The sequence below is a fragment of the Panicum virgatum genome, chromosome 3K (assembly GCF_016808335.1).
Source record: "Panicum virgatum strain AP13 chromosome 3K, P.virgatum_v5, whole genome shotgun sequence".
Taxonomy (NCBI): Eukaryota; Viridiplantae; Streptophyta; class Magnoliopsida; order Poales; family Poaceae; genus Panicum; species Panicum virgatum.
The window spans coordinates 24,908,663-24,921,987 of NC_053138.1; the positions used below are offsets into that span (position 1 = coordinate 24,908,663).

Genomic DNA, 13,325 nt, shown 5'->3' on the forward strand with positions numbered 1-13,325 from the left:
TAACCTATCTATATATTGATATGATACTTTTCAGTTATTCAGATCCAATTTTTTATAATATTTTTATTTTTGAATAACTAAGATTGAAATAGAGCAATAATAGATATGTTTCATTTTTTAAAAAAAAATTGATACTAGTTTTTTTAATTTAAAATGGATTAGTTTTGATTTTTTAGATCTAATTAATTTTTTTTGTTTTTAAAAATACAAAACCACCTTAGAAACTACCCCAAGGGTCAAATTTATCCGGTTTCGACAGTTGGATGGCCTATGTTATCCTATTTTGTAATTGAAGGTTGAAGACCGGACTCCTGCGATAGTTCAATGGTGTAATTTGAACTTTTTCCTCTTAAAATTCACCTGTGAGTATAGGCAATTGGGAATTCTTACCTAATGTGAGTAATAGGCATTATTAATTCCGTGATTTTATTGTCTATGTTTTCATTAATTTTTACAGATACATTTGTAGTGGATGAATTAATGGTTTCTATTAGTCGAGACTGGGGGAGCAAGGAGAATTGGAGAATGAAGAAGTACATAACTAAAGTTGAAATCTAGCACCTCCCTATATTGTTCGGTCAGCGCGAACGATGGTGAAATTGGCCTACAAATTAAGCCAATATATATAACTGGCCGGTCCAGGGTTGAAAAGAGCATGCCGTGCTTGTTTGGCGCTTTGGTTCCGTTCCCAACAGGAGCGAGCTTGCGACACCCATCATCCGTCTGCAGATAAGCTTTTGATCACAAGCTGCTAGCTACAAGAGGCTAAATGAAAATAAAGCTGTATGCATTCGCACCACCAAGCACACGGGGCGGGAAGCATGATGAAGGAAACATTATATTTCTCTTTTTTTTTTAAAAAGGAATCATTATATTTTTCGCTTCTTGACATCGAAGGATGAAGGGCAGTCGCGCTAGCCAGCTGTGCGAGAGTCTCGTCACACTGACACTCTGCCATCTTGACAGCATTTTCCTTTATCTGGAGCTAGCGGGTCGGGAGCCCGGGGCTTGAAGCAATGTTCATTGTTCAGCATATATCTCAGCAGCAGCTGAATTAGCTGCCATCTGCAAGCATCATCTAGCTAGCGCGCGGCGTTCCACAATCCAAAGCGCCCGTGGTGGTCTCGCAGCCCACGCGGACACAGACCGCAGCTAGCGCCGCTGCCAACTTCCTGAGACGGCGACGGCAGTGAGCGACTGGTGCCTGGTCGATCGACCGGCGCGGTGCTGCGATGCCCGCGGCCTATTCCTGGTCACATCACATCGCGTATCGACGGACGACCCGTCTCGCGCGCATCCAGGTGCAGGCAAGAGTACAAGGCGCCCGTGTGCGTAGCGTACCAACAAGCTTTTTCGTGGGGCGTGTGTCCTGCCCACGGGAATCCGCCACCGGAGAAGAACGCCGCGCCGCGCGTGCGCCACGTAGACGCATGCGCACACAAGAACGCAGCGGCAGGCAACTTTGCTGATGAGATAACCACACGGCTTGCACTACTGTTAAGGCAGCGAATGAGCACACCATTTCGACCCCCTTGCATGCGTTTGTATTTAATTCATCATTTATTCATGTGGAGGAGCTTTAATTTTCATGCGTAATCGATATGATCCAGGGGTGGGATCGGAGTACTAGATATAGATCATAGATGAACTGATCGACGGGTACGTCATTAGTAGTAGTAGCTAGGTAGGAGGAAGTAGAGTATCATGAGTGATCATGCTGAGTGATCGTCGATGGTCGCGTCATGTCTTGGTAACAAGCAAGCATGCATGCATGCTGGCGATGGAGGCCGCCGGATCACGGGCACTTGTGCTTGCCGTGCTTGGTGGTCATGTTGGCGTAGCAGGGGCAGACGTCCTCGTTGCCGGAGGTGCCCGGCGGGACGCATCCGCAGCGCTGGCAGCAGGTGTTGCACGCCCTCAGGCACATCTTGGGGCGCCCGGCCTTGCTGCACCGGTACGAGCAGCTCGCCACGCAGTCTGCACACAACCAATTCAATAATTCGTCGACGACGCGGCCGGAATCAGCCAAATACAAGAAACAGATAAATTGGGAGGAACGATTCCATGGGTGAGCTGATTACCGATGGCGTGAGCCTGTCCATGGGGAGCGGTGGTCTGCACAATGCAACACGAAGAGAGCAACAAGCAGGAATCAACCAATGCATGCAATGTTTTTTCATCGATCAGGGAAGGACGAATCGAGAGGCGCTGTGGTTGGCCAAGCTCGTCGTGTGTGTCTGCTCACCTCGACGAGGAGCAGGACGACGACCAGCGAGAGCGCCAAGAGCAGCCTGACCTTGCCCATGGCGGTGGCGCGCGGAAGCTAGCTTGCTTCGCTCGCTCGCTTTGCTTGGACGATGAGAGACTACTGGCACACGCACGCACAGAACAGGTGGTGACTCGTGCGAGGGAGATGATGAGGACGATGGACCCGTGCGCGGAGGCCAATTTATAGGCCGGCCGCGGCCGCGCGGGTAGGAGAGGATTCCGGCCGACGCGCACCGGAACGGTGGGCGGCGCGCGCACACTTGCCGCGTGACACGACCCCGGCGTGCGCGCGCGCGCGGCGCGCCGTTGGCGCGGTTCCGTGCCGCTCGCTCTCTCTTCCTCCGCGAACGCTACACACACAAAGCTAGCTAGCTTGCAACCCCCGCCTGCCTGCCCGATCGATGAGCCGCGCTGCCGCTCGGTAACCTGCCATTAGGAGCAAGCTAAGCTTCATCGACGCCACGCACTAGCTCGATAAGAAGATAGTGGGTGCTCGAGTGCGTTGTCGTTATTACCCGGATCGAGGCCGGAGCTTTGGCGTGGTCGGCCATGCTTGTTCTGCCTGCACAAGGAAATCAAACCGCCAAGCGGACGACACCAACAGGCAGGCTCCGGCTGACCGCTCGTCAAACCACGGCTACAAGAGGCATCTCCTAGCTTTCTTTTATTCACGGATTACCATTTTGCAAATCGGATTTTTGAAGTGCCGTAGACATGCTACTTTCACGTGTTTCTTCAAAATTCAATAATTTGATTTCTAGAAATTATATTAGCACGGAATTAGTAAATAATTTAGCCAACGCTTTTTTAAAACAAGTTGAAGTCGCGTACTAATAATTGTTCGTTATGCTCCTCCAAAAGTAAATGAAAACACGCTCATATTATTTTGGTAATGATTTTGTTACGGCCGGCCGCACGTTTGTGTTATTGTACGGCAGACTCAATTCACCCTCCACTACCACGGTATAGTGGCACATGCAAGTAATTTTAAAATTAAAAAAATTGTAGTTCTTAAACGATCTATCAAATTCAAATTCTGACTACACAATTGCATCTCTTTTGAGGAGATCTTCAGAACAAGACCCCACTTGAATATATTTGGACAATGCTTTTCAAAACTCATAAATTGCTTTATGTACAATGAAAAAATACCAAAATAAATTAGTTAAAATGCTCAACCGATCTGCTAAAATTGCTCATTGTTGATCATGCAATAAAACATAGTGGTGTTTACCCTTATCCACTATGGACACTAAACAGTCTATCTTCATAATATAAACATCAATATCTACTTAACTGAACTCAGGCACGCAAAAGCAGCATTATATAAACTCATAAGCAACTTTTGCAAATATCGTAAACAAATTAGAATACATGAAAAGGTATTTTTCTCTCACCAAATTATATCATTAAAACATAGTGGTGTGAGATCTTGTTTTGAAGTTTTTATTGAAACAAACACACCTGTGCAATCGGATTTTGATTCCGATGCTCGGTTTTGAAACTATAATCTTTTTTATTTTGAAATTATGTGCATGCATGTGCTTTTTATTTTTTTTTCTTGACCCTCACGTGCATGCACACACTGCTGACAAGCCGGCCGTACCACCGGTTCAATTTACGGCTGGCCGTAAGTTAGCCGCGTCCTATTATTTTTCTAATCGAACTTTGAGCATAGATTTTGATAATTCTGTCCATACACCTTTCCTCTACACATAACGTTTCGAATTTGGTGGAGCAGCGTGTAAGCTTGTAACACTTTGCATTTTTACGACCTCATAGTTGTTGTGATTAGAAAAGAATGGGTCACTCCAGTTAAAGATAGTAACATAAACCTGATTTGTTGATTCAAGTTGCATTTTGTCAAGAATCATGCTATAGCTTAGTTGTTGGTGGAGGTGGTTGTAGCCCTGTTTATCTGGGATCAAACAAGGTTTGTCTTATTACGTGTCTCACTAACTTATGAGGGAAGTGTATCAACTTTTGAAGGGAAGTGGTATGTGACTTACGACAACGACTGAGCGACGTCTATGGTGAATTTATCAATCTCAAAAGACATATTATTGATCTAGTATATTGGTGTATTTTATTTTAATATGGCATCAACATAATACAATCCACTTGAGCTTTTGCTTCTAAATATTTTATCTTTTCTGTTAGAGCCTGATGATTTGGAGAGGGCTAAATGGGCTGACGGACTGGGCTAATTATGAAACAATTGTCACTAAACCAGCCCGATATTTTATCTTTGTTACGTGAGGGTGCGTTTGGTTGGAAAGCAAGCTGGTATATTACATCACATTTTTCATGTATAGGATCACTCCATCCCAATTTTTAGTAATGGGATGGCCCCATCCCATTATCACATCTTAATTGGGATGGTTTTTTTTTGAACGGTTAATTGGGATGGTTGTGTTTCACCAGTTTTATAGGATGTGTTCGTTTAGTATCTAGGAGAGGATTTTTCTATGAGAGACACTCTACTTTACCTCATCTACCCACCAAACACATGAAAGAATAGGATTTGATGATTCCATCCTACCACATCCCATGAACCAGAGGAGCTTTGACTTTTCAGGATCGAGATTTTCTCTAGCCCGGTGCACCCGCCCCTTGTGTTCTTCGCCTGTGATGCCCTCACCTTTCTTTTGCGCACCCAAGTCAAATCTCAAAGCAGCAATGTCCGGTCAAAAGTTCACCAACTCAAAGTTTCGATTCGAACTCCATGCATGTTTGATGGTTGGGTGTTTTTGGAATCAGGACTGGTTCGACGATCTACTGCTTAAAATAAGTTTCGACCCCAGCTTTTGAATTCTCTGCTCGATGTCGATCGAGGGATTGCGATGATGACTCCGCTGCGGGCGGTGGAAAACTGGAAATAAAGCGATCGACTGCGGACGGTGGCTCGCCGTCGCTGGTCTGGTGGGTGGTGTCCAGGCTGCTGGCGGGGCAGAGACGAACGCTGGAGGATCATGGATTCATAGGCCATGCGCATGCAGCGTGACTTCAGCCTTGTTTTCTTGCGGACAACCACGAGCCCGACGGGCCTGCCCATCCGATCCGTGCCCATCCGATCCGTCGCGCCCGCCACGGATGCCCACTCGTCTCGCCCGTGGCGCGCCCGGCGCGTCATCCAGCGAGAACACGCGCGTTTCCGACTGGGCGCAGTAACCCATTGCCATTTTTGCTAGTCGCGCCACCGACGAGCCTGCTTGTGCGTGACTGCGTCGTGGATGCGCATCAAGTTGTGGGCGGATGGACTTGTCTGACGGCGAGGCTCACCACCTGAATAAAAATAATAGCAACGCTCCCTTGCTTATCTATCTCTTTGTCGAGATCACTAACACGGCAAATCATGAAGTCAACTTGCGGCAGATAGATAAAGAAGTGGACACGAGGGCATAGGCCATCTCCAGATGCCACGGCTATATAACGCCCCCAACCGCAGCTCCGGCGGCGACGATGCCTGCCGGCTCCGGGGTTCATCAGACGTCGTCGTCGTCGTCGTCTGGTCCGACGACCTTGCTCGATCAGGAGGACTTGTCAGGACCGAATAATGGCGGACGGTGGTGCCGGCGCGGCGGCGGAAGGTGGCTCCGTCGCTGAGGCGGTGGACCACCGCGGCCGGCCCGCCTCCCGTGCCTCCACCGGCGGCTGGAAGTCGGCTTCCTTCATCATAGGCAAGTCGCGCGCGTATCATCCGCGCAGCCTCGTGCGCAGCTCTCCTCTTGGCGTGTTCTGTTCCGGTGGGCTGATGACAATGCGCGTGCAGCGGTGGAGATCGCGGAGCGCTTCTCCTTCTATGTCGGCGAACCTGATCACCTACCTGACGGGGCCGCTGGGCGAGCGGGTCGCGGCGGCGGCGTCGGCCCTCAACGCCTGGAACGGCACGGCGCAGCTGCTGCCGCTGCTGGGCGGGACGCTCGCGGACGCGTGGCTCGGCCGCTACCGCACCATCGTGCTCGCCTCCCTCATCTACATCCTAGTAAGCGAAAATTAAAGCAGAATGCATTTCCACTTCTTTAGTTTTGAAGATTGCGTGTATATATATTTCTTTGCCCTTTTCTTGCACATAGAAAATAGAAGACGAAAATAAAGTTCCCAATTGGCTGGCTTCTGCATGAAGCAGGTATCTGGATTCGTGGCACAATTTTAACATAAAAAAGCAGTATTAGGGCGCGACGTGATCCATGCCTTTTCTTTTCGCCGTAAATTAAAGCATCCAAATGATTTCTTTTTAGAGCATTTCCTCCAATGTTTTGTGGGTACGTACTATACGTAGTACTTGCAGAAACTCAGTATTGAGACTAGCTAGAACTTAGTTGAATCCATCAGCCAACGTGTACCATCACTTCAAACAATCAACCCTACTTCACCCAATTGCGCCACCACCAAGCCAACTTTCTGAATTTCTGGAAAGAGGAAACGAGGAACCTGGGGATCACATGCACAACCAGATTGTGATGACGAGGTCTCGATGACTTGCTCAGGTGAGTTGAAAGTCGACGCGAGTGAAAACTACTCCTTTTTGTTTTGTTTTTATGCTACCGTCGATCTATGTGGCTGGGAAGAGAGGCAAGACTTTGTACAAACACGAGCGAAGACAAATAGTAAGACATAAGATCGAGACACGTGGACCTTTTAGTCCAATCAGACTACGTTGCTTGCTTTGCTTGTTGCACATCAATGCCATTGATGTTCTTGATGAGGACAGAGACCAGTGGGAATGTGGCATTTGTACTTGTACTTCCTCCATCCCAAAAACAAGTCATCCAAAAAATTTTAGGACAAATTAACAGAAGATAAAATGATCATTTTTATTCCTATTTTTAGTAATTTTTATCCCTATTTATTATCCATATTTGACACTAATTGATTCTTGCATGTATATGCACTTTTTAAATAAGATAAGATGACTTGTTTTATTGTAGGATTATTTTTGGAGAATATATCAAGTACAAACCAACCTCTACGTGGAAACTATGCAAACTTCAATGTGGACCACCGAATCAACATCCAAGGGGTATGGAGGAGGGGGATAATTTTACAATTAACAGCCCGCCTTTGAATTAGATAATCACATTTTTACAAATCCCCCCTCTCACTTCCCATGCGCCCTCCCCTTGGATGTTGATCCGGTAGCCCAAATTGAAGTTTGCATAGTTTTCACAAATAGGTTGATTTGCACCTGATACATTCCCTTATTTTTGAATTCTAGAGTGACTTACTCTTTGGGATGGAGGGAGTGGGTCTTATCTCTGCCTCAAGTGGGAGAAACGTATACACATTTAGTTTTTGGAGTTTCCTACCACATAGGCCTGCTAGGCTGCTATAGAAGTTGGGCATCCATTTGTTTTTGAGGGTGGTGGGGTGGGGGGGAGGACATTTCAATACAAAAGCCGTGCAAACTTCTAGTAATGTCCATAGCCTCCCATATATCACACTTGCACTAGGATCATGCCCGTGCGTTGCAACGGGAAAAAAATTATGAACAAATTTATCAGCGGCGGAGATGACTATAGTTTCTTAAATATACTTGATACGCAATAGGCAATATTATCTAGAGATGAAATAAGACTGCTTGAACATAATAAAAATAGTTTTTGTTTGCTAAGCAGTAAATCCATTGTTCCGCGATGACACGGGCGGAATCGTCTTAACATGCTTCGCGACGCTACGCACGGGCATTTTTGCGTTGGCAGGGGGTTATTTCATTGGGCGACGCCATGCCACACACACACCCTCCCTTCATCCATGATCCAATTCTGTCCATGATCCAATTCGCTGGTACATCTACGTTGGTCCATGGTGGGAGAGTGAGTACAAAAGATAATACATGTGCATTGCAACATGAGTAAAAATCAAGGGTAAAAAACCATCTGTAATCGATATCACAGTAGTATTATAGGGTGAAATAAACAAGTAGAATATCACCTTCTCAAAAAGCGGCAAACAAGTACATTTTAGCACAAGAATTAATTTAGTACAAAGATTATACATAAACAGTAGCCTATTGACACCGCTATGTTAAATTAACAAAAGCACCAGCAACATATTTGTATGGAGCTCTCTAGCCGCAATATATCCAGGATTAGACCTAAGACACAATTCCAAGAGTAAGTCAGCATGGCAAAATATTTAATTTCGTACAACAATTATATTATACAATAATATTAGAATATGTAAGAAACAAATAATTAGAACTTACATTACCTTACAACTATGGCGTAAGAATCTCCTTATATACAATATTTTTCGTGAATGTACCATTCCCGGTTGGGATATATTTGTTCTCATTTTTTTTGGTCTTCTCTTTCCCGTTCTTTTTACCCTTCTTCTCTATTTTTTTGGGATTATCATCCTCCTCAACTGCATTAGGCGGTTTCGCAAGAATCTTGATGTTCTTCCTCGAAGTGGCTCTGGACATCGCAACATATAACTGACCATGAGAGAATACCGGCTCAGGAAGGTACACACCAACATTTCGGATTGTTTGACCTTGTGATTTGTTGACAGTCATGGCAAAACTCAATCTGATTGGGAACTGCTTCCTCTTAAATTGAAAGGGAAACATCTCGTCGTCGGACGGGCATAAGGGTATCCGGGGGAGGAAAACACGTTTCCCAGCATGCTGACCTAACACAATTTCTGCATCAATTGTATTTCTTTGGAAACCTCGTACAACCAGTCTTGTACCATTACAGAGCCCGTTAGCAGGATCTATATTCCTGAGCAATATAACAGGGCAGCCAACCTTGAGTTTTAGAACATGAGGGGGAAGCCCGTTTGGCGTAAGAGTATTAAGAAACTCAGCTGGATAATAGTTACGAGGATCATCCACTGCTGCATCGAAACTATGGTACTCAATCTCACCACCTTGGAAAGTACCAATCATCTTCATATTGATCTTATCAACCCAATCATTTCTTGTAGATAATATAGCTCTCGAAGTGATCCAGTCTCTATTCAACATGTTCTCATTGAGATTTGGGAAAATGCTACTAATTAAAGTATCGAGGTCACTTGCCTTCCCGGTATATGGCACACAAATCTCATCTAGAAGTCTGACCTCACTGTCGGAATTAACCTCTTATGTTCCACCACCGATGCGCAATAAGTAATCCGCGAACCAAGGGTCACTTTGTGCCCTCATATTGCGAACCAGCTTAAGATGTCGCATGGAACCCCAAAGGTATGATCTCCGCAGCGAAGCATCAATAATTTGAGCCCTTGAACCCTTTCTAACAACCGGCAGTACCTGCCTAAAGTCTCCACCAAACACAACTGTCTTACCCCCAAAAGGCATCTCAGGCTGATCCATTATATCGCACAGACTATTGTCTAGTGCTTCAACAGCTTGCCTCTTCGTCATGGAAGCCTCGTCCCAAATAATAAGAGACACCTGACGGAGAAGCTTCGCAGTACCACTTTGTTTTGTGAAATTACAAAAACTTCCATTCTCAATGGTAAGGGGTATCTTGAAACGTGAGTGAGTCATTCTCCCACCAGGCATTATTGATGTTGCAACACCAGACGTTGCTGTTGCCACAGCAAGTTTGTTCTGACTCTGTAGTATCTCTAGAAGAGTTGTATATAGGAAAGTCTTTCTGGTGCCGCCAGGAGCATCCACAAAAAAGAGTCCACCTTGATCCGAATCAACAGTTGCAATGATCTCCTCGTAGGCGTTCCTTTGTTCTGGGTTAAGTGAGTCCACCAATGACACATCATTGATATCCACCTCGACACTTGCCTCCTCAAATATTTCACGAGGAATGCCATTAGCATCATCATACGCCACGTCAATCACTGGAAGAGGAAATGACTTAATGTCCTTCCCCATCGACTGCAACATATTTCTAATATCAATAAGTACCATTTGTGTGGCTATTTCAGGTGTTGGACTATTTCGTTGATAGTCCTCTAACATTGCGTCCAAGTGTTTCGGCCATAGTGCAAACACATCGCTTGGTTCACAAAACACCAAAATGGTTGCAAATAGCCTTCGTAGTGAAGAAGGCATTTGGAACATAGAAGCTTCCGTAAGGCAGTTATCTAATGTATTATCTTCTTCAATCAGACCTCTTCTTTCGGCTGCCTCGCGGAATGTAGGTTGTACAACACCATCAACCATTTTAAGATGCTCGTAAGAGATAGCTCCAACAACATGGTTAAGTAGAACGTGAAGATAATAGCGTTCCCCCTCAGCCGGGTGTGCAGAGACAATTCTACCAACCTGCTTGCGTCCCTCATGTACCCTTCGCTGCCAAAATTTACCATTCAAGTGCCAAGTATAGAACTCCGGAAAATCTTGATACAATATCCCACGTGCAAAATCATCCACCATATTTTGAGCAAAATATGTTGTAAGCATTGACTCTTCCACACCGGGTCGATTTACTATATTTTTTTATATTAGAACACTGATGGAATGACACCATATGCATATCGGGGAGATAGAGCTGCAATTGTTTGACTGGTGGGTGATTTTTGCTTAGGTCGAAACCATATATCCTCCACATGGCTTCTGGAGGTGTCACCCACCGAGCATCCCTAAACTGCTTTATCTCGTCAACATTACCACTGCTATCAGCATTATCACCTTGTCTGACAGCAACCGATGCCCTATCATGGCCCGGTGGTGGGGCGGTAGGGCAGGCAGCCGCTCGGCAGGGGGGCGGCAGGCCCCTCCTCCCCGCAAGTTAAACCTTGAACGTCAGTGCGGCAGTGCGGCATTAGATGTGGTTTTAGATATTTTGGATAGAAATAAAAACCGTTAGTAAAGTAGATGAATATGAAAAGTATAACTTAGCAATTCATACACATACGCAACTGAGAACGAAATAGGTGATGCATGAGAACAAAATAAGTATAACATGACGACATGTCCATAACAAAAATACAGAAACAACTAGAAGCACCTCCTAACCACCCGGCCATGTCGACCTCTTTTACGCTATGCGTGGACGTGGTATGTAGGGTAGGTGTGTCGGTCTGGAGGCCGTACGTCTCTACCTGGATGTCCGGTGGCCATAGGTGTCTGGAAGGTAGGATCGGCCTGCTGGTTAGGTGTAGAAAATAACCGACTCCAGTCTTCGAAGTTCGCCTCAAAGGTATCATGTGTGGCCCCTATACAGTAGCAATTAAGATATCTTAATCATCGTCTTATAAGTCATATATTTGGGTGCATATTCATCATACGTACCTGTTGGTGGTAGATACGAAGAAGGACCCATATCAGGAAGCTGGTGGTGCGATCATGTAAACCGTTCAAATTATTTAAAATATTCATAGAAATAAGAAGAATATGATAAATTCGGGCTACGGATTAGTTATTTATCTTGCGTTCCTTCTGCTGTCACCATATGGTAATACGAAGAAGGTCCCACATCATATAACCCAAATGATTTTTCTAAAAACTAATCCTAATTCTACCTAAATTATAATAAAAATAGTACCTAAATCGCTAAAATATCATTACTGTTGCATACACTAATTATAGAATTAAACATACAAAAAATTTAGAATGAGAAAGTTGAGAAATATTTATTACCTACGGTTCGGATCCAAAATCCGGTTGGGCTTCGCCGTTGCAACTCCCTCCCTCACCCCTCCTCTCTCTCTGGATGTCGTGGGAAGCAAATGAGGGGGGAGGGGGGAGCTCAGCCTTTTATATAGAGGGGGGAGCCTGCCGCCCCCCTGCCGGGCGGCTGCCTGCCCTAACGCCCCGCCACCGGGCGGCGCGTACCTGCCGGACGGCAGGCTCCCGCCAGGGGCCTCCGCGCAGAAAAAATATGTTTATTTATATATAGGTCCCTGCCGCCCCCCGTCAGGCGGCCCGGCAGGGGTATAAAACTGTAAATTGTGAAACCAAAAATATATTTCTGTAAAAATGTTTTTAAAAAATATAAAAATAAAAAAGCTGCTCCTGTTGCCGTCCTTCCTTCCTGTCCGATGTGGTGGGATCCACCGTTCCAGTCTGGCCCGTTCGATGGGGCTTCTCTAATTTACGGTCGCCTGTTTTTTTCCTATCCGTACGGTCGATTTCAGACAACCTGACAACCCACCCCACCTGGTGGCTAATCCACGGTTCCCATACATTCTATTTTCCGAAACCAGCTACTAGCGCTATTCGATAGATTCACTATGTAAGGGTGCAAAAAATTAGTAAAAAAACTTTTATACTAAAAAAATTTATATTACAAAATTACGCTTGAGGTATTGAAAAAGTTTGTGCAACAAAAAATCCTGAAAAGAAAATTTTAATAGAAAATTATTTTGATAGAAAAAATGAAGTAATTTTTTCGATATGTTAAGCAAAAGTATTTTCAAACTATTTGAGAAAAAAGTTTAAAAAAATTCCCATGGAAAAAATTTTATAGTACAAACTTTAATACATAACATACTTTCCATAATTATACTTGCTACTGAAAAAGTTGTGCAGAAAAAAATTGACGTGTGAAAAAATTGATAGAAAAATTATGACTACAAAAAAGTTACAGATTTGTTTCCTTGAAACAATAAAAAAACAATGAAAAAGAAAAGAAAAAATGGAGCGCCGCATGCCACCGAGACGATGTGGCTGGGCTTGCTGGAACCTGGAGTCGCCTAGAGCTCGATGGACTCCCCCGCGAAGATTCACCGCCCGGAGCTCGCTGGAGTCGCTCACTAGTCACTGGTGCTGCGCTGAGGTCCGCACTCAGCAGCTTACTCGTTGTAGCCGCCTCTGTTCCTCGCGGGGGCCGAAGCGCGCGGAGCTTCGCCCTGGCCGGAGACGACACCCTACCCTATCCCACGAGCTGCACTGCACCGGCCTGCGACCCCCCTGCTACGGATCTATTCGAAGAAAATAGAAGGGAGGAAAGAGAAGGTGAACAAGAGGAAGAAAAATAGGAGGGGGAAGGAGGTAGGAGAACAGGAGGGAGGAACTGAATCTGGCGTATCGGGAGGAAGGAGGTGCCCAATAGTTATTGGGGTCATGCGGGGCCCATCCACGTGACCGTGGCGAGCGCTGTGGGCCGCAAAAGTAGTTTTGGGGATGGACCGGGGTGACGGGTGGG

The 13,325-nt window shown here is 45.5% G+C and overlaps 2 protein-coding genes across 3 annotated transcripts; both read right to left on the bottom strand.

The window, feature by feature from the left end:
* Nucleotides 1–1,575: 1,575 nt before the first annotated feature.
* Nucleotides 1,576–2,416, bottom strand: LOC120701348 (cypmaclein-like). Its single transcript, XM_039985442.1, has 3 exons — nucleotides 2,246–2,416; nucleotides 2,082–2,115; nucleotides 1,576–1,977 (listed from the first exon to the last, which is right to left on the bottom strand). Exons 1-3 carry the CDS (start codon nucleotides 2,303–2,305, stop codon nucleotides 1,796–1,798), a joined length of 276 nt encoding a protein of 91 aa, XP_039841376.1. The 5' UTR covers nucleotides 2,306–2,416; the 3' UTR covers nucleotides 1,576–1,795.
* A 5,703-nt stretch (nucleotides 2,417–8,119) lies between these two features.
* LOC120698589 lies at nucleotides 8,120–13,256 on the bottom strand. Of its 2 annotated transcripts, XM_039982278.1 has the most exons (4): nucleotides 11,819–13,256; nucleotides 11,471–11,510; nucleotides 8,482–11,394; nucleotides 8,120–8,365 (listed from the first exon to the last, which is right to left on the bottom strand). In XM_039982278.1, exon 3 carries the CDS (start codon nucleotides 10,637–10,639, stop codon nucleotides 9,359–9,361), a length of 1,281 nt encoding a protein of 426 aa, XP_039838212.1. In that variant the 5' UTR covers nucleotides 10,640–11,394; nucleotides 11,471–11,510; nucleotides 11,819–13,256; the 3' UTR covers nucleotides 8,120–8,365; nucleotides 8,482–9,358. The 2 variants fall into 2 exon arrangements, with proteins under 2 accessions (XP_039838212.1, XP_039838213.1); XM_039982279.1 differs by lacking the exon at nucleotides 11,471–11,510 and having other exon boundaries at nucleotides 11,819–13,255.
* Nucleotides 13,257–13,325: the final 69 nt, after the last annotated feature.